The sequence below is a fragment of the Neomonachus schauinslandi genome, chromosome 4 (assembly GCF_002201575.2).
Source record: "Neomonachus schauinslandi chromosome 4, ASM220157v2, whole genome shotgun sequence".
Taxonomy (NCBI): domain Eukaryota; kingdom Metazoa; phylum Chordata; class Mammalia; order Carnivora; family Phocidae; genus Neomonachus; species Neomonachus schauinslandi.
Genome location: NC_058406.1, coordinates 41,434,629 through 41,461,985, shown reverse-complemented (window position 1 = coordinate 41,461,985; position 27,357 = coordinate 41,434,629). Strand labels below are relative to the sequence as shown.

Below are 27,357 nucleotides of genomic sequence, written 5' to 3'. Positions count from 1 at the left end.
CCCAGAACTTTTTCACGTACTTCTTTTCTATTAGCTTCACATAACTAGAAATAACAACTCAGGATATTCTTTCAAACATGAAATTTAACATAAATACGAAGGTCTCCCTGTTGGTCTTTCTTTTCCCCTTCCTCTGACAAACTCCCACAGTTAAGAAACTGGCCAGGGTTAGGAAAAGTAATTGGCAGAGCTGTTGCAACACAAGCTCACAGATCTTCCCACGGAGTCCGAGACTTGATTTTGCAAAACTTTTTTTTTTTTTTTTGATTTTGCAAAACTATTGAAGGGGTGTTCTCAGAATGATTCCAACTTGATTTGGGATTATGGCTATCATTCAAATCCAACCTTTTTGTAGCCTACAGAAAATCAACAATAAAAGGCCAGTGAGGCGGCCAACTCACAAACTCCAATGACAACTGGTTTCAACATTCAATTACTGGCAACGCAGAAGTCCTGACACAGAACAGAGAGCACCTCTGAAGCTCCAGAGGTTAAGAAGGGCATTCAACACAGAAGGGGTCTCTGATAGTTCATGAAATGCATTCTGAAGTCATCTAGCATGGAGGTTGCAATCTGCTGTGCTTGGGGGTCTGCCTCACTGTGCTTCTGGATGTCACACAAAAGCTGCAATCCTTCTTCTTCAACTAACATTTTGCAGTATTTGCTGGCTGAAAGAAAATCAAACAAAGAAACCTGGTGGACAAATTGGCATTTTAAATATTCCCAAGTCACCACATTCACCGTTTTGAAGAAAGGGTGCCAAGGTTTAAGCCCCTTGACATAAGAATTAACAGATAAAATTAGTCAATTCAAAAGAAATATGTCAAAACTTAAATAATGCTTGACTTGTGTAGTGCGGTAACAAATGATTATTTTAGTATGTTTACTTCCAGACAACTCTAAGCTTCAAAATCTCTAATCCTAGCTAAAAGAATAAGAACTTCATTTATTATATATATAATAAACATTTCAAAAGTTCAGGCATTATGTTGAGCTAGATAACCTGAAAACACCAGATGCTGGATAAAAATGTAACAAAAAATTTAAATGCATATTCATGTGTACAACGTAAAGGATTTGTCCAGGAGCCAGATACAAAGAGCAGAGAGCACCTAAACTCATGTAACTACCTAGAGTTATTCTGGGGCAGAAAGGGACTGTGAGTTTCAGTAATCCAAGAATTTAGGTTTTAACTTACGAAGTTAAAAGCAGTATGTATATAATAAAATATGTATCAGTGCATAAAGCTGGTCCCTCAAAGGACTATACAGGAGAAGGGATAAGACAATGAAACATCTTTAAGATTGGTCTGGGCTCTAGGTGGGTATACATGAGTGGGCTGGACAAGTCTTTCCCAAGAATTCCTAACCACAGTACTGAGTTGGTATAGGATTTGAATTTAACCTATACCTAAATGTTCTGGGAACCCTTGAGCTGAGAAGTTAACATAAAAATTAGTTCAATCCCAGAGAAACCTCTAGAGCACCTGACAGAAGCAAATACAAAATTGCCGAAGGAACATGTCTACAACGCAGCCTAGAAAAGATTCTCTTAATCAGTCCAAAAGCCAATTAGACACAGAGAGATATAATGATCTAAAAACACTGCAGTTACCAAGAATGTAGCACAAAGAAACAGACATGGAAATTGTTCTTTTAAACATTTAAAAAATATATTTTATTTATTTATTTTTGAGAGAGAGAGTGAGTGAGAGTAAGGAAGGGGAAAGGGACAGGGACAAGCTGGCCCCATGCCCTGCACGGAGCCCCATGTGAGGCTCAATCCCACAACCCTGAGATCACAACCTGAGCGGAAATCAAGAGGCAGACGTTCAACCGACTGAGCCACCCAGGCATCCCTGAAATTATTTTTTAAGTCTACAGGATGTGTAGGATAAAGTGAGAGAAGATACAAGATACTTCTGATAGACATTCCATAAGGAAAGTATAGGGAAAGGGTAATATTTTTAAATAGCTGAGAATTTTCATCAATTTTGAAAAGTTTAACTGTGACCTGAAATCCAGAGGCCATATAACAAAAGGCTGACTAAACACAATGAACAAAGTCAAGATGATAAACTGGGAAAAAATATTTGCATGAGTTCCTTCAAATTAAAAAGAAAAAGACCAACAAACAATAGATAAAAGGTGAATAAAGAATATCAATAGACAATTCAAGGGAAAAAAAAAAGGACTCTTCATTATAAGATGGTTAACTGCACTTAAAATGTCAAGTGAGACTATCACTTTCACCTTAGATTGGCAAAGATCAAAAAGTTCAATTAAACATTGTTGTAAGAATGTAAGGCGACTGGCAAGCTCTCATACATTGCTGGCAGGAATGAAAATTGGTAATCAATTCTCTGGAAAACAGGTTAGCAATAACTATCAAAATTATAAGTGTTCCTAACATTTTGACTCAGCAATTCTACATATTCTGCAGATGAACTCACACGCTTGCAAAATGATGTATTTTATTTAATAAATGCTATGTGCTATGTGTGAACTAATACTATGCTATGTACAAATGCTAATACTATGAGCCAAGCAGTGTTTTAAATGCTTAACAAATATTAACCCACTTAATTCTCATAAACAGCCCTGTGAAGTAAGTATTATTTTATAGATAAGGAAACTGGGACACAGTGAGGTCAAGTAACTTGCTCAAGTTCCCACAGTTAGTAAATGGCAGAAACTGGGAACAGAGCACAGATAGTCTGGTTCTAGCATCTGTCCTCTTAATTACCCACATGTGCATCTTCACCTGATAGATAATAGTGCGTAAATGTCTATTCATTGTATATGAATATGTTAATATTCACTAAACTAGTGCTTACAATAGAAAAGACTAGAAATAGAAACAATGTCCATCTAAAGCAAACTGGATCCATACAGTGAAGAAATACTAAGCAGTTTAATTCATAGTGGTGATGTGGAGTTCTGCCAGTTGCTAGCTATTTTAACTCTGGGCAAGTTACATAAGTTCTCTGTGCCTTGTTTTCTCATCTGTAACAGATGGATAATAAAAATAATAATGCTACCCTCTTCTAGTTGTTGTGAAGATTAAATGAGTTAACTCATAAAGAGCTTGCAATACTGCCTGGCACAGAGAAAGTACTCAACTAAGTTCTAGTTGTTATAGTTATTGCTAGTCTGTTCCAGGGCCATTCTGACTGGCAAATCTGCCTGTATCTGTTCATATGCCAGCACCATTCACAATACTTTTTTTTTTCTTTAAGATTTTATTTATTTGCGAATGCAAGAGAGAGAGCAAGGGAGCATGAGTGGGGGGGAGGCAGAGGGAGAAGCAGACTCCCCACTGAGCAGGAAGCCAGACACGGGGCTCTATCCCAGGACCCTGGGATCATGACCTGAGCCTAAGGCAGACTCTTAACTGACTGAGCCCCCCAGGTACCCCTCAGAATACTTTTTTACAATTTAAAGAGAAGTGTTAAGGGAAGTTCCTAAAAACCATTTTTCTTGGGGCGCCTGGGTGGCTCAGATGGTTGGGCATCTGCCTTTGGCTCAGGTCATGATTCCAGGGTCCTGGGATCAAGCCCCACATTGGGCTTTCTGCTCAGCAGGGAGCCTGCTTCTCCCTCTCCCTCTGTCTCCCCCCTGCTCATGCTCTCTCTCTCTCCATATCTCTTTGTCTCAAATGAATAAATAAAATCTTTAAAAAAAAAAAAAACAACAAACCATTTTTCTTGGTCAGTTCTTTCCTGCTTATTCTGCCAGGTTAACTTTAGAATAATTTTCAAATCCCTCATATCACACTCATCCACTTGAATTGTAGTATATCCAAAAATTGAAAAGATCTGACATCTGTCTCTTAAAAAGTCTTTCCATCTAGGAATATAGTATGTCTCATAATCACTTCAGGTTTTTCAATTATTTCTCAATTTTCTGCATATAGGTCTCATATTTGTTAAAGTTATTTTTGGTATTTTATACTTTTGTTGGTAGCTAATCCTTTAATTCTAAAAGTTAGCTCTTGAGTTTTTTAGCATAAAAATACAGCCTATATTTCTTTTATAATAAGAGCAATAATTTTTTACAATAATCCTTAGCAGAGAATGTAAGCCCCCAATGCTCAAAACAGCCAAACATGGAAAAACATTTAATCTGGCTGGGAAACAGCTCCTGACTCCTGATCCCCCAGCCTCCCACAGACCATTACAAAGAGGTAGATGTATGTATTACTATAGGAAAAGTATTATTCATGATAAACTGTTGAGTGAAAAGAGGAAGCTATAGGACATCATGCACAGAATGAGCCCATTTCACTTAAAAACATTCAATTATTCATATTACATATTAACATATATAAGCTCTCCTTCCCCCTCCTTTTTCTGCCTTCTGAGCTGCCCAGGATAGTATGAGCAGCGGCATGCCCCGCCTCCAGTGGAGGGTGAGGAGTGGATGGTGGCCCTAAGCTGTGAGTCAGGAGGGCAGACAGAAGCCATCCACCGCCAGCTGTGGTGCCCTTGAATGTGTTTGCTCCATATCCCTGACAAGGCCTCCAGGAAATAAAGATCATCTGACTTAAAAAAAAAAAAAAAAGAATAATATATATTCTATATATTAACTACGGTATGTGTGTAGAAAAGTATTTGGAAGGACAGTTATAGTTACCAAATTATTAACAGTACTTGCCTGTGGGGAATAGGAGTGGGAGCCAACTTTCACTTTCTATACAGCTTGACATTGACCCCCAAATATATAATACTATAGCATTTTATTTTATAAGCTGTTTTTTTTTTTTTTTAGATTTTATTTATTTATTTGACAGAGAGAGACAGCGAGAGAGGGAACACAAACAGGGGGAGTGGGAGAGGGAGAAGCAGGCTTCCCACGGAGCAGGGAGCCCGATGCGGGGCTCGATCCCAGGACCCTGGGATCACGACCTGAGCCGAAGGCAGACGCTTAACGACAGCCACCCAGGCGCCTCAATTCTATAGCATTTTAAAAAACTGTTTATTTAAATTCAGTTTAATTAACGTATACATATTATTAGTTTTAGAGGTAGAATTCAGTGATTCATCAGTTGCATACAACACCCAGTGCTCATTACTTCAAGTGCCCTCTTTAATGCCCATCCCCCAGTTACCCCATTCCCCCAATTCTGTAGCATTTTTTAAACAAAAACATTTTCCAATTTCTTTTTTAAAAGAGTTAAATTCAGGGGGCGCCTGGGTGGTTCAGTTGGTTAAGCGTCTGACTCTTGATTTCAGATCAGGTCATGATCTCAGGGTCATGAGATTGAGTCCTACATTGGGCTCCATGCCCAATGAGGAGTCCACTTGAGACTCTCTCCTCCTGCCCCTCCTCCCCCCATACCCTCTCTCTAAAATAAATAAAATCTTAAAAAAAATTAAAATAAAAAAGAGTTAAATTCAGTACATAGGTGAACACATTTCCAAAATTCCATCTTGAATTTAGTCTTTATACAGAAAAATAGCTGGAAAACTATTGTTTTGAATACATACGGTTTTTACTGCAGACATGATACATTGCCCATAGTGCCCAGAGCTGAACTGCTGGTTGAGAGAAGTTGTCAAGGAGTGGGAAAAATGCCTTGAAGGATCTAAAAAGGCACAAAGAAGTTCATTCAGAACTCTGGCTAGTGTCAGAGATATAATAATTATTTTCAACCTTTTCCACACAGAGTCATTTCCTCACTGAGACAGACACATTGTTGAGCATATATCAGAAGCTAATGTTTAAGAAACTGCATTTGTGTTAGATACTCTTTACATTCAATATCTCATTTCATCCTCAATCTTGCAGACTATCAGATAGCCTCATTTTACAGATGAGAAAAACTGAGTCTCAGAGATCTTCTAAAAGTGATTTTCCCAAAATCATAGAAATAGGATTTGAACACAAGGTTATTTGACTATAATATTTTATCACTGTACCATGGCCTCTACATAGTACAATGAGGACAAGCTTTAAGAGAAGTACTATACAATCACGAGATTACCTGTAAGTCACCAATGCTGTCATCTTACAACTTGAACTTGGCCAATTCTGGATGGTTGCATACTATACAGAAAGAGAAACCAAGATTCTAGTATTGTGTTCCATAATTTTTAAAAGGTCATAATAGGCTATTTTATGTCATTTATACTTATATGTATATGAAAAAACATTTTCAAAATATGGGAATGATCACCCAAATTAAGGTATCCCTACCTGCCAAAATATCAATTAGATAACCATTATATATGTAAAATATGAACAAAGTCGTGTGGAAAACAGTGCAATAAAAGGGGGCTTCTGTTTAAAGATGCAGGATTGAGCATGCATCCATTCCTTCCCTAAATCCCATGAACAGAATAGTATAAATGGTTTAAAATAAAAGAAGGCAAACACACAAGAACAAAGCAGAAGGAAAATGGTAACTGAATTAATACATCTAGCACTGGGGAATGTTAAAAAATGAACCAATTTGAACAGAACCCACAAGAGACTTAAAAATTTGCACACCAGTTACTTCAGGAAATGAGATTAGAGGTAAGATTGAAAACAGGAGGACTGGTTGAAAGTACTAAAGAATCAAGACTCCCAGATCTTCTCTCCCACCCCTAACAAAAATTTCTGGACTGGGCAACCTTGCAAACAACTGAGGGTGGGAGTACCATGATAAAAACAGGGGATGAAGTGAAAATCTAAATGGTAAATGCTCAGAGTCCCTTGTCCTCAACTCTCTTCCTCTAATGGGCTTTCAGACCGTTGGAACCAAACTTGTAATTTTCAGTCAGAAGAACAAAAGATTCTTCCTCAGGTAAATTCCAACCAGCTCAGGACAAAAGATCTAGTAACAATGACAATGACTAATCCAGATCACTCTAAGTGAAACCCACAGTTGACAAGTTCTACCCATCTGCACGCAGCTTCCAAACAGCCCCACTCTTAGATATGACTGGACAGCTGAGGATCACCATACAGTTTAAGAAAATCTGTAACATAAAGGAACAAAATAAGGGGAAAAAAGCAACTTGCAGGAAACAGAGACCTTGAAGGAAGAGAAAAACTTAAAAAAACAAACAAAAAAAGCACCCAAACTAATCACTAATACCTTTAAAGAGATAATAGATACAGCAACCATGGAAAAAGAGTATGATATTGTATAAAAAAAGAAGCACTCAGAACAAAAAAAAGAGTTCTTGGAAATTAAAAACAGAAATATAAAAATACAATATAAATATGTAACTATACACAATAAACATTAAAATATATATAAAATATAAAGATATATTAAATGTACATTATATTATATAAATTATATAATATATAAAATTATATTAAAATATATAATGAAATATATAAGATAAAAACATAAATGCAAAATCCAATAGGACTGGAAATTTAAGAAGATTTTTTTTTAAAAAGGACAAAAAGGGAAATAGGCAAGAAAAAATTGAGTCCGTGAAGGCTGACAACCCAGAAAAAAAAAGAGAAGAGGGAAGGTAGGAAGGAGGGGAGAAGAGAGAAGGGAGAAAGAAATTTCCCAGAACTAAAGGAAACAAGCTTCCAGAGCAATAAGTAGCCAACATAACAGAAGAAAATAAACCTATATCAACGCACACTGCTGAGATTTCTAAACAGTGAGGACAAAGATCTTAAAGGTCCCAAAGGAAAATGGCATGTGGCTTCTTAACAGTGATACCAAGAAAGAAAAGACAAAGAAGCCAATGGCTTAAAAATTCTGAAGTGAAAATATTCCAAAACTAAAATTCTATACCCAACCATGTGACCAATTAAATGTGAAGGAAAAATAATGGCCTTTTCAAACAGAGGTCTGAAGTTTTCTATTTCATGCATTTCGTCTTAGGAAACTACTAGATATGATCCAACAGAATAAGGGAGTACAAAAAAAAAAAAAAAAAAGAGAAAGAAGGAATGCAATCCAGAAAACAAGGAATCCAACACCAGGGAGGCAAATCCCCACAATGACAGTAATGGAATATACCAAGATGACAGCAGTATGGCAGATACACAAATAAGCAGACCAGATGGAAGAAAACAGAAGGTTCTGAGAAAAGTCTCTGAGAAGCTGAAATGGATAGAGTTTGTTTAACTATGCTGAAAGGAGATTTATACTTGGAGTATAGGAAAGGGTGTGCACAGAGACAATGAGAAAAAGAATCTTCATTTTCCAGACAGGGAAAATGAATGAACAGATAATGCCTATTACTGCAAAGTCAAGAAGTACCAACAGATGTTACTTAGAGATATGGAGGCAAATACCAAAAGAAATAGCCTGAAAAGGAGCTGAAAGTGGGAAAGAGAACTGGTAAAGCCATATACAACTGTTTGCAATGGTAACTTTTATAAAAGAAAAATATCAGAAGGAATGTAACAAAATATTAACAAAGTTAGCATTGGATGGTAGGGTATGAGTGATTTAGAATATTTTCTTTATACTTTTCTATTATGTTTCCCATTTTCTACAATGAAAACATATTTCTAAAATTCTTATTATCTAGAAAAATAAGTTTCCTACAAGAAGAGATTACTCCAGATTTTGTAAAGAGGAATGGTCCTTGTACCAGATCCTGGAGAAGAGCACTCCTCTGAAGGTCATGGGACATCCAGGGCTGTTTGTCAGATGTCAGGTGGGCTATGATGCCTGCAGCAAAATAGCTGACTTCCATTTCTTTGCTATGGAGCAAGCTGCTAATATGTTTCAGCACATCTTCAGTCACCAGCTTGGAAGAGAGTTCTCTAACTTCAGCTATGTTGTTCTACAGGTCAGATGAAGCAGAAAATATCAGGGATAGAAAGGAAGACAGAATCAGACACTGGCTCCTCTCCCTCTCCTACTGCTTAGCTCAGATATAGACAGAACACTTAGTCCCATCCTCCTCCCTCTCAATTTAGCCTAATACCCCACAATCCCACCCCTTGATGATGAGGATGATCAGTAACGACAAATCACTGACTAAGCACTTACTAAGTGCCAGGCACTGTACTAGACAAAAATGTCTTTTTATCTGCCTTATCTCATTTAATCTTTTTTTTAAAGCTTTATTTATTTATTTGAGAGAGTGTGAGCATGCACAGTGGGGAGGCGCAAACAGGGACGAAGAGTCTTTTTGTTTTTTAAGATTTTATTTATTTGAGAGAGAATGAGACAGAGAGAGAGAGAGAGAGAGAGCATGAGAAGGGGGAGGGTCAGAGGGAGAAGCAGACTCCCCACCAAGCAGGGAGCCCAATATGGGGCTCAATCCCAGGACTCCAGGATCATGACCAGAGCCGAAGGCAGGCCCTTAATGACTGAGCCACCCAGGCAGCGGAGGAAGAGACAGTCTTAAGCAGACTTCACGCTGAGCTTGATCCCACGACCCTGAGATCACAACCTGAGCTGAAACCAAGAGTTAGACGCTCAACCGACTGTGCCCCCAGGAGCCACTCAGTTAATCTTTAACATAGTTGTACAAATAAATAAGTCACTCAGCAAGACTTAACTTGTCAGTCAGTGAACTTGTCAGGTTCACACTGCTAATAACTGGTTAAACTAGAATAAAATCCAGGCCTGACTGAATACTTAAAGTTCCTCAGTGCCTACTATATGTTACATTAGCTTGAAATTTAACAATAACAATGAAAGACAGGTGGCACTGTATTTTATATGTATGAGTTTTCTATGTTGTTGTTTAACAAACAACTGCAAACTTGGTGGCTTAAAATATTTTTTCTCTCAGTTTCATCCATGTGCTTAGCTGGCCCCTCTACTCTGAGATCTCACAAAGTCACAAAGTGCTGGCTGGGCTGCATTCTCATCTGGGGGCTCCGCTAGAGGGAAACCTACTGCCAAGCTCACTCAGACTGTTGGCAAAATTCATTTCCTTGCAGCTGCAAAACTGAGGGTTTCAGTTTCTTGCTGGAGGCCATCTTTAGCTCCTAGAAGCTGCTCATAGCTCCTTCCCACGTGGTTTCTCCCTTCTCCAACCACTTATTTCATGGCAGCTTGCTTTTTCAAAGACAGTTAAGAAGAGTCTCTTGGCATACCTACTAGCAAGAAGGACTGATACAGAAGTCCCCTCTTATCTGTGGGGGACATGTTCTAAGACCCCAGTGGATATGCCTGAAACTGCAGATAATACAAAACCCTATATATACTATGTTATGTTTTTTCTATATATACATACCTACAGTAAAGTATAATTTATAATTATACTTTTTTTATAATGTATAATTTATAAATTAGGCACAGTAAGAGATTAACAACAATAACTAATAATAGAACAATGGTAACAATAAGTTACACGAATGTGGTCTCTCTCAAAATAACTTATTCTACTGTACTCACCCTTCTGCTTGTGATGAGATGATAAAATGCCTATATGACAAGATAAAGAGGTGGATGACGTAGGCATGTGACAGCGTTAGCCTGTTAGCCTACTACTGACTTTCTGACTATTCGTCAGAAGAAGGATCACCTGCTTCCACATTGCAGGTAACTAAAACTGTGGATGGGGGGTGTGTCTACTGTATATACATTGTAACATAATCATGGGAGTGATGTCCTATCATCTTTGCCATATTCTGTTCGTAAGAAGCAAGTCACAGTTCCTGCCCACATTTGACAGGAGGGCATTACACAAGGACATGAACACCAGGAGAGAAGAATCACTGGAGGTCACTTTAGGGTCTGCCTACCACAAAGATTAAAAAACAAAGGTTTAGAAGTGAAACACATATTTAAATTGCACACAGCGGTTATTGTTCCTTCTGAAGTAGCTTTCAGAAAAGTATACCCTAGAAACTAGTATGTTAAAAGCAGCATACGGCGCCATGCAGAAAACTGCATTGTTCTGAGCTCACTTCCCCCAGTTTTTTCACAAGACCAGCTGTACCCTATTGATTTCAGCAGAAACTGCACTATTTTGAGATTTACCCCCGTTTTTGCCCAAAGCCAGCTATACATATCCTCACCAGTAGCAGGATTTCAACATTAAGCTGATCAGATGGAAGCCCCGAACAAGGAGAGACAACACAATAGCATCCTTAGCATAACTGAGCACACCTTAGATGAATCTCAAGATTTCTCTTGTAAGCCTGGCAGAGGCTACTTTTCTAGCAGCTTTTTCATTTCAAGAGTCTATGAACAAAATGTTGAGAAGATGCAAGCTACAGGAGAATGTGGGTCTTCTTCATTCAGAAAAAGGAAGGAAAGGGGGCAACCTCATAAATCCTCAGCATTCTGAGAGTCTCTCAGAAAAAAAAAGCAAAAGATCTTTTAGTATAGGTTAGCTGAGGGGCACCTGGGTGGCTCAGTTGGTTGAGAATCCGACTCTTGGTTTTGGCTCAGGTCATGATCTCATAGGTCATGGGATCTGGCCCTGTTTTGGGCTCTGTGCTCAGCAGGGAGTCTACTTGAGATTCTCTCTCTCTTCTCTCCCTCTGCCCCTCCCCTTGCTCTCTAAAATAAATAAATAAATCTTAAAAAAAAAAAAAAAAAGGTTAGCTAATAGTAGGACACTTAACATTATATAGCATATATGAGGCTCCAATCCACCTTTCTGGCCTTATTTCCTATTGCTTTTCTTCTTCCCACCATCTCCCAGAATTCTAGATATTCTGTATTATAGTGTCCCTCAAATGATTACATTTTCTCATCTTCCCTAGCCAAAAGACCTTTGTCTCCTGCTTTAGTCCCTCCTTTCTACTTTTCTATACCTTCCAGATTTCCAATATTAATCATTTAATCCTCTCTACTCTGTTCCAAGTCCTATATGTGCTAGGGATACAAAGGAAAAGATACAGTCCCTGCTTTCAAGGAGGGCATGATCTAGAATCAAAAGCTCCCATGAGACTTTGTGCTTCTTTTCTAGCACTTACCATAGTCAATCTTAAGTTGGAAAGCTATTTGTATACCCGTCTACCACCACCTCCCAAGTGTTATAAGACCATCAGCTTGATACATTTCACGCACAGCAAACTGAAGGGACTTACAGTATATCTTTATTACTTTTTGTAAATCTTCACCTTTATCTTTTGGAAACAAAGAAATTTCTCAATTATGGATATCCTGATTGAGAGGTAGTATAACAGTATAAGCAAAGAAATTTTTTTTTTTAAAGATTTATTTATTTATTTTAAGGGGTGTGGGGTTGGGGAGGGGCAGAGGGAGAGGGAGAGGGAGAGAGAAACTTAAGTAGACTCCACATTGAGCGTGGAACCCGACACCCGGCTTGATTTCATGGCCCTGAGATCACGACCTGAACCAAAGAGTTGGGACACTTCACTGACTGCACTACCCAGGTGCCCCAAAGAAATTTCCAAACAACTGATTGCCTTGATAAAAAGGAAGTATAGTAAAGTGGTTAATATCAGAGGGTCTGGGGCCAGACTGCCTGAGTTTGAATTCTGATTCTGCCTCCTACTACCTAGGTAACATAGGGTAAATGGCACTTCTGTGCCTCAGATTGTGTGTCTATAAAATGTAACTAACAATGTGTGGTAGAGTATAGAACATAGCACAATTTTTCCTATCCCTGTTTGACTTAGCCATGTGACTTCCCTGCTTCTCCCATCAAGGGGTGCTCACCTCCTTTAATCTGGGCTTAACCATGGGCATATAATAAGAAATATACATTTTGCCTTTGTCCCGAATTCTTGAAATCCCTTGGATTTCTTAAGTCCCTTGGAATTTCCCAAGTGATAGAAGCATCTTTGTTCTAATGAGGCAATTCTTGGCAGGCACCTAAATAGCTTCAGGATGAGGACTGGTTGCCAAAAAAAAACACCTTAATTAGAAGCCTGGGCTTTAAGCCCCACCCTATAACTTCTGGGGGATGGGAGAGGAGCTGAAGACTGAATTAATAATCAATTACGCCTATGTGATGAAACCTCCATAAAAAGTCCTAAATGATGGGTTTGGAGAACTTCTGAGTTGGTGAACACATCAAGGTACTGGGACGTGGTGTGCCCAGAGAGAATATGGAAGCTCTGCATGTACCCATCCTTCCTGCCCTATACACTTCTTCCATTTCAATGTTTCTCAGTTGTATTCTTTATAATAAACTGATAATAGCAAGTAAAGTGTGCCTTCCTGAGTTCTGTGAGCCCTTCTAGCATATTATCAACCTGAGGAGGGGAAACCCTTACTTTACAGCCAGTCAGGCAGAAGTACGGGTGGCCCAAGACTTAATGACTGGCAACTGAAGTGGGGGCAGTCTCATGGGACTGCGCCCTTTAACTTGTGAGATCTGATGATAACTCCAGGCACTCAGCGTTAAGAACTGAATTGAACTGACCTGTAGGATATCCAGTTGCTACTGGAGAGTTGGAGAAGTGATTACTAGGAAACACCCCAGACCACCTAATGTGCTTTGCCCAATGAGACATTAGAAAATGTAACATAAGCGGGACTTTCCTTCTACCACTACCCTGAAACTGCCAAATAAAGAAGCCCATGGAGATACAAGCCCTAACTAACAACCTGCACCAACTGTCACAGCAAGAGTCAAGCCATCTTAGAGCATCTAGCTCTAGCCCTAGGTGACACCACCAGGTGTCAGCAGCAACATGAGTAACTCCACATGAGACCAGAAGAACTGTACAGCTGGGTTCAATCTGCTGACCCACAGATTTGAAAGTAAATAACACGGCTGTTTTAGCTGTAGTTTGTTCACAGCAACAGATGACTGATACGGTATTACTTTATAGGGAATTATGTGAAGATTAAATGAGTTAATACACAGAAATTCCTTTTAAAAGTGCCTAGCATATAGTAGGTGCTACATAAGTGTTAGTTTTATTTACTTTTTTATTTTAGTAATTAGAATTAACTGAAAACAAGTCACCTTACCCAAAGACCAAGTACTTTGCTTTGTATTGCTGACTCTGAAAAAGTCTGTCAAAAGAATATACAGGTTACTTTATCATGAAGAAAAGAACTTTACATACAAACTCAATCCTGTCTTCCCACCTCCAAGACTTGGATAAAGGTTGTCAATCCTTGATTTTCCATAAAGTGATTGCAGGCAGCTGGAGACTCATCTGTAAGATTCCAAAGTGCTTTCAAAGTAAACAAGAGGGTGACATCATCTAAATTCTCAGTAGTCTTTTGTTTTACTATTGCTAGAAGTTCCTAAAAACCAAAGAGACAAAAAGTTAGATGCCCCAGTGACTGACTTGATTACAATATAAGAAAAGCAATAGTTGTTATGCCACTTAATAGCTTTGTGATCCATTTTTTCTCTATATAATGAGTTACACCTAATTCCTAAGGTTTTTATGAGGATTAAAGGGGGAAAAAAGTTAAAGTTTTATGAGCACTTAACCTAGTTCTTGGTCCTTGTTAATAAGACTCATAATCAAGTACATATTAACTATTCCATTATTCATTTATTGAGAATGTTTAGTAAACATCTCCTGGAAATCAAGCACTTATTCAGGTGAGACAGATTTAAAAAATAGTTGGTTTTTCTCATCTAAATAAAAGAATTTTAAGTTTTGGTAAATGTTCTGAAGGAAACACATAAAAGCCTAACAATTTATTTTAGAAAAGGTAGGAAAGGGAAGCCTCCCTGCAAAGGTAATATGTAAACTGAGACAAATGAGACCAGCAAAGAAAGAGAGAGATGTGAGTTAAGCAAGAAATGGAGACATGGTGGGGAGGGGGTTAAGCCAGGCCAAAGAAAAAGTATGCTGTTCTAGGTCACTAAGCAGATCAGGATGGCTAGACGGTAACACTAGTACTACAACCATATGTTGTAGTACATATCACACATACATACAATCCTCTGAGCTGCACCCTGTATCAAACTGCCTCCTTGACATCTCAAGCACCTCAGAACTTAACACATCTAAAATCACTCTGATTTTTTTAAAAGACTTTATTTATTTGACAGAGAGAGAGACAGGAGAGAGGGAATACAAGCAGGGAGAGTGGGAGAGGGAGAAGCAGGCTTCCCTCTGAGCAAGGAGCCCAATGCGGGGCTCGATCCTAGGACCCTGGGATCATGACCTGAGCCGAAGGCAGACGCTTTAATGACTGAGCCACGCAGGCTCCCCTAAAATCACTCTGATTTTTATCCCCCAAACCTACTGACTATAGATACCAAATACTCAGAAGATTCCACTTGTAACAACCATATGTCCTAATAGCTTAAAGAAATCATGGGTTCACTTGAACAGAGATTCTAAAACACCAGTTCAGATCAGAATATTTCTGGACACAAGCCAGTATCCATGCTTTCTTTCAAGCATATTAGACTGTCATAAGAGAGGAAAAAGATAGGTGTTTTCACTCAGCCACCTAATGTAAAGGTACATAAAATATAACAGCACTAAACAAATCAGAGTATGTCTATTTTCAAGAGGAATGAAACCACTTCAAAAATTTTACCGATGGGGCGCCTGGGTATTTTTACTCTTCTTATTTGATCACTTCATCTAGTTTTTCAGAGAACTATCGCTGTTCTTCCTAACAAAATCTCCCAGCCTACCTGCTTGCATCAATGTATTCCTCTTTCCCTTCTGCTCTAGTCTAAAGCCAGCATCTTTACTCTTGCTGTACAATTCCAGTACACACACAAAGATTTGGCACCAAATTATTTCCCTCTGTCTTGCCTTTGCCATCAGTTTTCCCCTTTGTCTCAGAATTATTTTCATGGGCATAAAATACATCTTAATGTAACTGATCTTGGAAAAAAAACAACTACTGGCCCATGTAGCATCTTCCTTTTTCTTTCTTTCTCATTAAAATATATCAAGGGGGGGGGGCGCCTGGGTGGCTCAGTTGGTTAAGCGACTGCCTTCGGCTCAGGTCATGATCCTGGAGTCCTGGGATCGAGTCCCGCATCGGGCTCCCTGCTCGGCAGGGAGTCTGCTTCTCCCTCTGACCCTCCCCCCTCTCATGTGCTCTCTCTCTCATTCTCTCTCTCAAATAAATAAATAAAATATTTAAAATAAATAAATAAATAAAATAAAATATATCGAGGGACGCCTGGGTGGCTCAGTCTGTTAAGTGTCTGCCTTCAGCTCAGGTCATGATCCCAGAGTCCTGGGACTGAGCCCCACATCGGGATCCTTGCTCAGCAGGGAGCCTGCTTCTCCCTCTGCCTGCTGCTCCCCCAGCTTGTATTCTCTCTCTCTCTGACAAATAAATAAATAAATAAAATCTTTAAAAATAAAAAAATAAAATGTATCAAAAAGTTGCCTCCATTTCTTACCTTTCATTTGCTCATCATGTAGTCCAAACAGGTTTTGTCCCACTACTGCACTAACATAATGTAAGCAAGACAACCGATGACTTCTATCTTGCCAAATCCAACTTGGCAACTCTGTCCTCATTTCACTCAACCACTCAATAGCATCTGAATTAACTGCTCAATTTTTCTTGAAATAATTCTCTTGGATTCTAAGACATCACTCTTTCCTGTTTTTCTACTACCTCATTTTAGACACTCCTCTCGCTTTTCCTGGCTCCTCCTTCTCTTCCAACATACTCATTCCAGTCCTTTTCTTTTCTCTCTATATACTCCACACTCTTTACGTAGGTACTTGCATCCCACATCAGAACTGATGACTCAAATTATTCTCTAGCCCTGTCCACCCAATCCTCTGAGCTGCACCCTGTATCAAACTGCCTCCTTGACATCTCAAGCATCTCAGAACTTAACATGTATAAAATCACTCTGATTTTTATCCCCCAAACCTACTGACTAGATACCAAATACTCAGAAGTTTCCACTTGTAACAGCAATACAAAAGGTAAAGACCTTAGGAATAAATTTAAGAAATACAGAATATCAACATGAAGAAAACACCACATACTTCTGATGTTCACATTAAAAAAACAAAAGGATAAGGATAACTAAAAGAAACCCAAGGAAAGATCTTAACTATTAAGGAATTTATAAAGCCAATAAATAAAAAGTGTGATACCAGCATATAAATAGACATACAAATTAACACAGCACAAAGTCCAGAAATAGATGCAAACAGATATGGGAATTTAATATATGATAGAGGCAGCAATGCATAACAGTGGAGAAAAGATAATTCACTCAAGAAAAGGTGCAGAGACAGACACTGAGAAGAAAACAGACCCTTACATCTAAAAAAAAAAGCTCCAAGTAAATCAAGTATTTACATGTTAAAAATCATGAGAAATTTTTAGAAATACTTTCAAAATGTGCCATCAACGTCAGAGAAATAAAATAATAAATTGAATCCTATAAACATTTTAAAGTTATTGCATGGCAAAATATGCCATAACTAAAGTAAAAACAGTCAAACAGCCCAGTGGGGAAAATAGATGCATCTCATATTACAAAGGCTCAATTCCTTAATATATATAGAAACCTTATAAATCAGAAGAAAGCTAGCAACCCAAGGGAAAACATATCAAGGCCATGAATAAACAGTTCACAGGAAACATAAATGACTGGGGGAAGGGGGAGGTATCACAAGCCTCATCTCAAAATAAGTACAAAATAAAACAATGTATGCTTTTTTAGTGAGCAATGTTAGCATAATCATACTGTAAATACTGATTAAAAATTATGATATACTGAAGTACTGAGCACTGTGTGTTATATGCAACTGATGAATCACTGAATTCTACCTCTGAAACTAATAATACAGTATATGTTAATTAAACTGAATTTGAATAAAAAAATTATGATATAAATGTGTTGGGAAGGGAGGTAATTTGTAAAAGATACATGTGGGAGAGCTAAGTTCTTATTTACCATAGCAGCGGAATCACTAGGAAACATCTAAAACTGATAAATCAAGTTAAAAGCATTTTATTTATAGATGTGGAGGTAGATACTAGAAGAAGTAGCTCCAAGAGTAGAAAGTAGTTTCTTCTGGGGAGCAGGTCTTACAGATTTTTCATTTTATAAGCCTTTTAGAATGATTTGACTTTTTAGATTATGTTCATACATTTTTTATTAGAAAAAAGGTTATGAAAGTGACAACCCACCTACCTTAACTGCCATGAGGAGCTCTTCCTGAAGTTGTGCAGTTTGCTCAGGTGAGAGCTATAAGCAAACAAAAAGCCGAAAGTGAAATACTGGAGGTCTATCAGAGCTCCGTCAAGACTAGAGAGAGAAATCTTGCCTTTAGCGACCACATACCTGCAGGGCTAGAATAGAGGTGATGCTCACTGCCATTGTTTGCATCTTGGGGTTCTCATGTTTACAGAGCCATCTCATAACAAACTTGGCAGCATCAAACCTGAAAAGCAGTATTTTTCTCACAATAAAGTTTTAAACTGTACATAAGGAAATCACTTAGCCTCCCCAACAAATCCTGTATCTTAGGTTTCTAAAGACTCAGCTATGAAAATCAAGAGCATCTGACAAAAAGAGAAGATCAGAAGAAGAGAGCAGGCAAATAAGAATGTAAGTGAAATGCAAAGAATTCAAAGAAAGATAAGCAGATCTAAGAAAGACTTATTTTAAGCATTCAGTTTCTACTATGATGGGTCTGAAAAAAGGGAAAGAAGTTCCCCTAGAGGTAGTAATTTATAATCTGAATTGTAGACAATGCTAAAATGCCACAGCAAACACATCACGCAGCTAGAGAGAATGCCTGCCTTTTTAAAGGGGTAGCTGGTAGTCAGCTTCTATTGATTGCAACTGTAGGAATGAAGACTGAGTTGAGAAAGATCTAACTTCTCAAGAGAAGGTAGAAATAGATTTTTTTTTTTAATGAGGAAGACCACCTTCCCTATTGTAATTTTAAAAGTCAACTCTCATTTTAAGCACACATCTCAATTAGATTTGAGAATGGCTTAGCCTACAACTCTGTGCCAACGTATCACAGGCTTTGTTCATGTTAGCCTGTGCTTAATTTTCCTGCCATTAGCAGCAACTTGAATCTGCAAGACTATGAAGTCCTCAGGAGGAGCCCCTTTAGAGTCTATGAAGATGATTTTCTTAATTATTATCAATAAAATAATAAGAATGACTAATGTTTAGAACAGACTCTACTTCTTAAGCTCGGCGCTGCCGTAAGTACTTTACATTGTCATGTCTAACCCTCAGAAGAGTCACCATTTTATAAATGAGGAAATTAACGCACAAAGATAATGGAAGGGCTAGAACTTGAATCCAAGTATGTTTCACTTTCTGAAGCCCATGTTCTTACCACTCACTACCCTGAACTGGAATCACTTCGGGAGACATTTGCGAGCACAGCTGACCCTGGAACAACACAGGTTTGAACTGTACTGGTCCACTTATACACAGATTTTTTTTCAATAAATATACTGGAAAATTTTTTGGAGATTTGCAACAATTTGGAAAAACTCAGACAAACCGCATAGTCTAGAAACATCAAAAAAATTAAGAAAAAGTTAGGTATTTATAAATGCATAAAATATATGTAGATACTAGGTAGTAGTTTCTTTTACTATTTATAACCATAAAATATACACACATCTACTATAAAAGGTTAAAATTTATTAAAACTTATACAAACACTGACCAGTCAAGAGAAATGTAAACAAAACATGGAGATGCAATATTAAATGGTAACAGCATAAAATTAACTAGTAATACTATACAACTGTATTATTTTGCAGCCCCCTCCTGTCAATATGGGGGTGAGCTCAAGCATTGTGAGTATCCACTTAAAATGCCATGCAAAACTAATCACTCCATATGAGCAGTTCGTCTTTCAAGTAAATTGAAAAGTAAAAAGTAATCTCTTACAGTTCTCGCATAGTTTTCATTGTGTTTAGTGAAATACTGTAAACCTTGAGTAACACCATGGGGGGACCCGTACCAAGTGCCACTAGCGATGTTGGAAGTGCTCCCAAGAAGCAGAGAAAAGTCATGACATTACAAGAAAAAGCTGATTGCCTGATATCTACCGTAGAATGAGGTCTGCACCTGGGGGTACCCATCATTTCAAGACAAATGAATCCAGTATAAGGCCCATTGTAAAAAAAGAAAAGGAAATTTGTAAAGTTGTTGGTGCAGCTATGCCAGCAGAAATGAAAACCTTGCACTTTTTGCGAAACACCTTTTTATCTCTTTGAAAATGCAGCTTTTATGTGGGTACAGGATTGCTTTGAGAAAGCCATACTTACAGACTCTAACATGACTCGACAAAAGTAAATTCATTATATGACAAGTTAAAGCAAAAGGAAGGTGAAGGATCTAAAACTGTAAAATTGAATGTCAGCAAAGGACGGTTTGATAATTTTAGAAAGAGGTTTGAATTAAAAAATGTCAAGATAACAGGAGAAGCAGCTTCTGCCAATCAAGAGGCAGCAGATGAGTTCCCAGACACCACTAAGAAAATCATGGAGAAGAAAAGAGATCTACTTGAACAAGTTTCTAATGTAGATGAAAATGCTCCATCCTGGAGGAAAAAAAAATGCCACAAAGGACATTTATTAGTAAGAGAGAGAAGCGAGCACCAGGAATTAAGGCAGAAAGGGATAGGCTAACTCTACTGGTTTGTGCAAATACAGTTAGCTTTATGATAAGAACTGCTCTGGTCTATAAAGCTGCTAATCCCCAAGACTTGAAGGGAAAAGATAAACACTGGCTGCTAGTCTTTTGGTTGTATAAGAAGGCTTGGACAAGAATCCTTTTTCTGGTGGTGCCTGGGTGGCTAAGTTGGTTAAGCGTATGCCTTTGGCTCGGGTTATGGTCCCAGGATCCTGGGATCGAGCCCCACGTAGGGGTCCCTGCTCAATGGGGAGTCTGCTTCTCTCTCTCCTTTTGCCTGCCACTCCGCCTGCTTGTACTCTCTGTCAAATAAATAAATAAATTAATTAATTAATTAAATAAAATCTTTAAAAAAAAATCCCTTTTCTGGATTGGTTCCATCAATACTTTGTCCCTGAAGTCAGGAAGTACCTTGCCAGTAAAGGACTGTCCTCTTTTTTTTTTTTTAAAGATTTTATTTATTTATTTGACAGAGAGAGAGACAGCGAGAGAGGGAACACAAGCAGGGGGGGAGTGGGAGAGGGAGAAGCAGGCTTCCCGCGGAGCAAAGAGCCTGATGCGGGGCTCGATCCCAGGACCCTGGGATCATGACCTGAGCCGAAGGCAGATGCTTAACAACTGAGCCACCCAGGCGCCCCAAGGACTGTCCTTTTTTTTTTAATTTTTAAATTTTTCTTTAAATTCTAGTTAGTTAACATATAGTGCAATATTGGTTTAGAACTGCCTTTTAAAATTCTTTTGATATTGGATAATGTCCCTGGCCACCCAGAATCCCGTGAGTTCAATACTGAAGGCACTAAAGTGGTCTATATGCCCCCAAACACAGCATCTCTAATTCAGCCTCTAGATCAGGGGGTGATAGGGACCTTTAAGGCTCATTACACACAGTATTCTAGGGAAAGGACTGTCAATGCTATGGAAGAGAATCCTAATAGAACGTCATCAAAGTCTGGAAGGATTACACCATTGAAGATGCCACTGTTGTTATTGAAAAAGCCATAAAAGCCATCAAGCCTGAAAAAAAAAAAAGCCATCAAGCCTGAAACAATAAATTTCTGCTGAAGGAAACTGTGTCCAGATGCTGTGTGTGACTTCACAGGATTTATAACAGAGCCAATCAAGGAAATCATGAAAGAGATTGTAGATAAGGCCAAAAAAGGGTGGGGAGTGAACAGTTTCAAGATATGGATCTTGGAGAAATTCAAGAGCTGATACACCCCACACCAGAGGAATTAACAGATGTCAACTTGATGGAGATGAGCTCTTCCAAACCAGTGTCCAACAATGAGGAAGAAGACGTAGGAGAAGCAGTGCCAGGAAATAAACTGACATTAGATAATCTGGCAGAAGGATCCCGATTATTCAAGACTGCTTTTGACTTCTTTTATAACATGGACCCTTCTATGATATGGGCAAAGAAACTAAAGCATATGGTAGCAGAAGGATTGGTACTACATAGAAATATTTTTAGAGAAATGAAAAAGCAAAGAAGTCAGACAGAAATTATGATGTATTTCTGTCAAGGTACCCCAAGTGTGCCTGCCTCCCCTTTCAATCCCACCACCTCGTCCACCCCCAAGACAGCAAAACCAACCCCTCCTCTTCTTCCTCAGCCTACTCCACATGAAAACGATGAGGATAAAGACCTTTATGATGATCCACTTCCACTTAATGAGCAGTAAATAATCATCGTGCTTACAGTTAATAAACTTATCCGCTGTGTATGTATCTTCATGTGAACATCTAATAACTGCACAGCAAGAACTGTATGAGATGTTTCTGTGTCGTCATCATCATCACTGCCTAAGTATTCATGATGCAGAACATCACATGCAAGACTGAAAGTGGACAGCCTATCCTTATACGGCATAAAGTGATATTTAATATAAAATTAATAACGTGTTAGTTTTCTTACAGCTTATAACTTTGATTTCAAATAATTACATTACCATATAGTATGCCTCTTTCATAACTGGAGAAACTGCATATCAGCCTATCATCACAGGTAAGTAGTTTTATTTTGTTTAATGTAACAGTGTTTCCAATATTGTATTATAAATATGACTGTTATGCTGTATGCCATAAAAATGTCATAGCAATTCATTCGTTAGTGGGAGGCTACGCTACCGTGAAGCAATTCTATTGATTATACAACACTACCATAAAGCAATCATATTGCTGCTTCTCCATTATCGGTGCATGAATTACCCATCAATAAATATATATGCGTGTTTTTGTTTTTGAGAGAGAGAGTGTGTGTGTACACGTGAACACTCAGGGCGGAGCCTGACAGAGCCACAGCCCCAAGATCATGACCTGAGCCAAAATTAAGAGTCAGGTGCCTAACTGACTGAGCCACCCAGGTGCCCTGTAAATAAGTATTTCTTTTTCACATTCTCTTTTCTTTCTAAGTAAACTCCACCCCCAACGTGGAGCTCGAACTCATGACCATGAGAGCAAGAGTCACATGCTCTACCGACTGAGCCAGCCAGGTGCCCTACATTGTCTTTTCTTTTTTTTTTTTTTATTTGACAGAGAGAGACACAGCGAGAGAGGGAACACAAGCAGGAGGAGTGGGAGAGGGAGAAGCAGGCTTCCCGCAGAGCAGGGAGCCCGATGCGGGGCTCGATCCCAGGACCCTGGGATCATGACCTGAGCCGAAGGCAGACGCTTAACGACTGAGCCACCCAGGCGCCCCTGTCTTTTCTTTTTTTTGTAAAGATTTATTTAGAGAGAGAGAGAGTGCATGAGCAGGATGAGGGGCTGACATTAGATATCTGGCAGAAGGAGAGAGAGGAGGAAGAAGAGAAGATTCCCTGCTGAGCATGGAGCCTGACACTCGATCTCATAACCCTGAGATCATGACCTGAGCTGAAATCAAGAGTCAGGACGGTTAACCAACTGACCCACCCAGGCGCCCCTACCTTTTCATTTTTGATATCTAGTCTTAGTAATAGATACATCTACAGTGTTTTGTATGATGTAAGATGATATTGATGTAGGTACTGACGGATGATTCATCTTATAAACAGATAATGTAAGCTTTTCATATTGATAAATACAGTATGGTACTGTAAATGTATTATACTTTCTCTTGTTTATGATTTTAATAACATTTTCTTTTCTCTAGGTTACTTTATTGTAGAATACAGTATATAATAATACTTAACATACAAAATACGTGTTAATCGACTGTTTATCACTAAGGCTTTCCAGTCAACAACAGGCTATGAGTAGTTCAGTTTTTGGTGACTCAAAAGTTACACATGCATTTTTTACTGTGCAGGGTAAGGTGGCGGGGGGGCAGTGTCCCTAATCCCCGCATTGTTCAAGGGTCATCTGTAGGGTACTTCCAATCACCTCTCTGGCAGGTGCTCAACAGAACATTCTCCTCAAACACCTTAGCCCAGACTTAATCAAAACCTTGCTAATAAGCTAATAACCAAAAGACAACAATGTTCAGAGTAACACTGGTCAACACCCCAAAATCAGATGACCAAGTTTTATACTTGCCTGTCAAATGGAACATCCACAAGAATCCTGGAATTAGTTAAGGAGAGAAGACAATTCTTCTGTAACTTTAAGGGAATAAAGAAAAATAATTTTGAGCAAAGGGATACCCCATTCTAAATAAAGATTCTAAGCACTTGGAAGGTGCTACCAACGAGCTTTTCTTACTGAGAACTCACTGTGTACCTGGCCCTCTCCAAGTTCTTCATGTAATCTTACTCTGTCACATTCACCTCTGCCTAAAGAATAATCTGCCCCCACTTTTTTTTTCTTTTTTTTTTTTTTTTGGCAAAGCAGGGGGTCTTTTCCCCATGAACCCTAGTGGCCTGCCTGTGTGTCAATCCAAACCAATTACCTGAAGCCTGGCCATCTACAAATGTCCTTACCAGACCTTATAACTAACTCTGTGATAGAGCTGTACTTTCAACCTAAGACTGGTAGGGTTGAACTGGGCCTTTACAGATAGAAAAGAAAGAAAAGGCCTCCTGAGAAAGCTGTAGCAATAGAAAAATACACCATCTCTTTGAAAGGCCATAAGTAGGCCAGGAGGCAAGGGCAGCAAGCCTGAAACGCCAACAGGAACTAGGCAGTAACAGAAACAAGTGAGGAGGGCTGACTGTGACACAGCAGAGCAGTGGTGGGAATTATGAACAACTGGAGAATTCATGCCCTTTTATAGGGGCAGTTGTTACTCCAACTGATGGCTTCCATGAAGGAATAAACACTGAACTGTGAAGGAGCTTCCAACTTTTCAAGAGAAAGTGAAAATACAGATTTTTTTTTTTTTATTATTGAAGAAAGACCACCTTCCTTATTGTATTTTTTAAAAATTTCCATTGTAAGTACACACTTCAATTAGATTTGGCAAATTGATACAGCTGTATAACCACTACCATCCACCATCACCATAATTGAGATAAAAAATATTTCCATCACCCAAAGAGTTGCACTGTACCACCTTCTAATCAATCCCAACCTCAGAAAATTACATTGTCATTACAGATTAATCTTTTCTAAAGTTTCACATAAATAGAATCATATAATATCTACTCTTCTGTGTCTGGCTTATTTTGCTTATTAGCATACAATGCTTTTGAGATTCATCCATGTTGCATGTATCAGTACTTTATTCCTTTGTATTGCCAAATAGAGGAGTTTCTTATATGAATATACCACAATTTGTTTATCTATTCACCTGCTATTCAACAATAGAAAGGTTTTCAGTTTAGGGGATATATTATGAATAAAGATATTATAAATATTCATGTAAAAGGCTTTGTATGAATATATGATTTCATTTCTCTTGGAGTGGAAAGACTAGGTAGTAAAGAAGGTATATGTCTAACTTTGAAAGAAACTACCAGCCTGTTGAACTGATAGTTCTAACATTTTACATTCTTAACATCTATATATGAGAATTTCAGTTGCTCCACACCCTTGCTAACATTTTGTATTGTCAATCTTTTAATTTCAACCAATCTAGAGGGTGTGTAGTAGTATCTAGGTATGCAGTGGTAATTCAAAGTGGTTTTAATTTGCATTTCCCTTATGACTAAAAACACTGAGCATCTTTTCATATGCTCATCTGTCATCTGTTTAATCTAAAGTGCTCAAATCTTTTGCCTTTTTAAAAAATGGGCTTGTCTTATGCGGAGTTAAGAGTTCTTTATGTTCTCTATAAAAAGTCCTTTTTCATATAAACAAAACAAACATTTTTGCCATCCCATGACTTACCCTTTTCAATTTGTGTATGTCTGTGTATATGAGAAGCCTTTAATATTGATGAATTCTAATTTATTATTTTTCTTTCATGACATGTGCTTTTTGTATCCTAAGAAAACTTTGCCTACTCCAAGGTCACCAATATTTTGTCCTGTTTTCTTCTAGAAGTTTTATGGTTTTCAGTTTTTATATTTACATCTATGATTCAATTCAACTTTTTTTTTTTAATTTAATTTTCACATATGATGTTAAGCCTGTAAGGATGTACTGAAGTGTTAACAGTATATGGATTTCTGGGTCAATGGTTTCTAAAAAAATTTTAAAAATTTAAACCCAATTGCTAATCCAAATTTGCTATTTTTTTCTATAACAAACATAAATTCCTTATCTATTCTCTCTCAGGGAGGATGAAAAATTAAAACAAAATAATGCTAATATTAATAATAGCTAATATTAACTAATACTAATAATTTTTTTCATGTTATTTGTCCTGAAGTAAGAAGCAGTCAAGTATTCAATTACCTGCTGGTAATGGGGGAAATTTTTCAGAGCCTTGAAAAGCAGACAGGTGACCTCTGACAACAGACGAACAGGCATCCCCCTGGCCAGGCCCTGGCGTGTTAAGTTGAGGGCGCAAGCACTGGCTGTGAACTGCACTGGCAAATCCAATGGATGATTCCTCATTCCTACAGCCACAAGCTGAAGATGAACTTGTTTTTAGTGGCATATGACAACATGAGCATTCTTTTTTTTTTTTTTTTTTTTAAAGATTTTATTTATTTGACAGAGAGAGACAGCATAAGCAGGGGGAGGAGAGACTGGGAGAAGCAGACTCCCTGCTGAGCAGGGAGCCCGATGCGGGGTTCGATCCCAGGACCCTGGGATCATGACCTGAGTTGAAGGCAGATGCTTAACGACTGAGCCACCCAGGTGCCCCAAACATTCTTTATACTCTCTTGTTTTTGTGTTGGCAAAAATATTTGCTCATTGGGACAGAAAGTAAAAGATCTTTCCCTACCCTCAGCATTTATTTTTTAGGGCAACAGCAATAACTTCCCATCCAAATGAAGCTGTTAACTAGATGTGTGACTTTAGGCAAGTCACTTCCCTTCTCTGGACTTCTTCCATTTCCTCCATGATTTCATAATCATTTATTGAACCTTACTCCATACAAGGCATTGTGATAAGCACTACAGGACACAAACATGAATTACACCCTATTCCTTAGCATAAAGCCCTGTGAGAAAAATACAGTATGTAAACAAATAACATTGAGAGGGATATCAAAACATGAAACTGGGAAAAAAAAAAAAGCACCATAAACATATATATAAAGTGCTACCTAAGGTAGTTGTGGAAGGAGCATTCATTTCTGGTATGGAACAGAATTCTTCAGAGAGCACATTTAAGGCAGGGTCTCAGATAAGATTTGGACAGAAGGAGGTAGAGATAGGGATGGAATGAAAAGGGAATTCCTAAGGAATGGAAATGTGATAAGGAAATACACAAAACAGACAACAGGATGGGATGAATCCAACAGAGGAGGAAAAAATTTGAATTTAACAGAATTTTGAAAGAATTTGAAAACTGCAAACATGAGAAAGGTCATTAGAAGACAGACTGTGGAAGACCTACAACACAAATGTAACATGAAGGCGTTGTACTAAGCTTAGACCACATCTGCACTAACA

General features: G+C 38.3%; 1 protein-coding gene across 1 annotated transcript in view; it reads right to left on the bottom strand.

Moving 5' to 3' along the window:
* Positions 1 to 504: 504 nt before the first annotated feature.
* Positions 505 to 27,357, bottom strand: part of ZYG11A (zyg-11 family member A, cell cycle regulator) — an 81,516-nt gene continuing 54,663 nt past the window's right edge. Inside the window, exons 5-14 of the mRNA XM_021683906.1 lie at positions 26,189 to 26,365; positions 23,948 to 24,012; positions 18,107 to 18,206; positions 17,957 to 18,010; positions 13,945 to 14,106; positions 13,825 to 13,869; positions 8,558 to 8,752; positions 5,986 to 6,047; positions 5,489 to 5,586; positions 505 to 668 (exon numbers count right to left, since the gene is read on the bottom strand). Coding sequence (XP_021539581.1) covers positions 505 to 668; positions 5,489 to 5,586; positions 5,986 to 6,047; positions 8,558 to 8,752; positions 13,825 to 13,869; positions 13,945 to 14,106; positions 17,957 to 18,010; positions 18,107 to 18,206; positions 23,948 to 24,012; positions 26,189 to 26,365 — 1,122 coding nt within the window. The remainder of the gene's footprint in view (positions 669 to 5,488; positions 5,587 to 5,985; positions 6,048 to 8,557; positions 8,753 to 13,824; positions 13,870 to 13,944; positions 14,107 to 17,956; positions 18,011 to 18,106; positions 18,207 to 23,947; positions 24,013 to 26,188; positions 26,366 to 27,357) is intronic.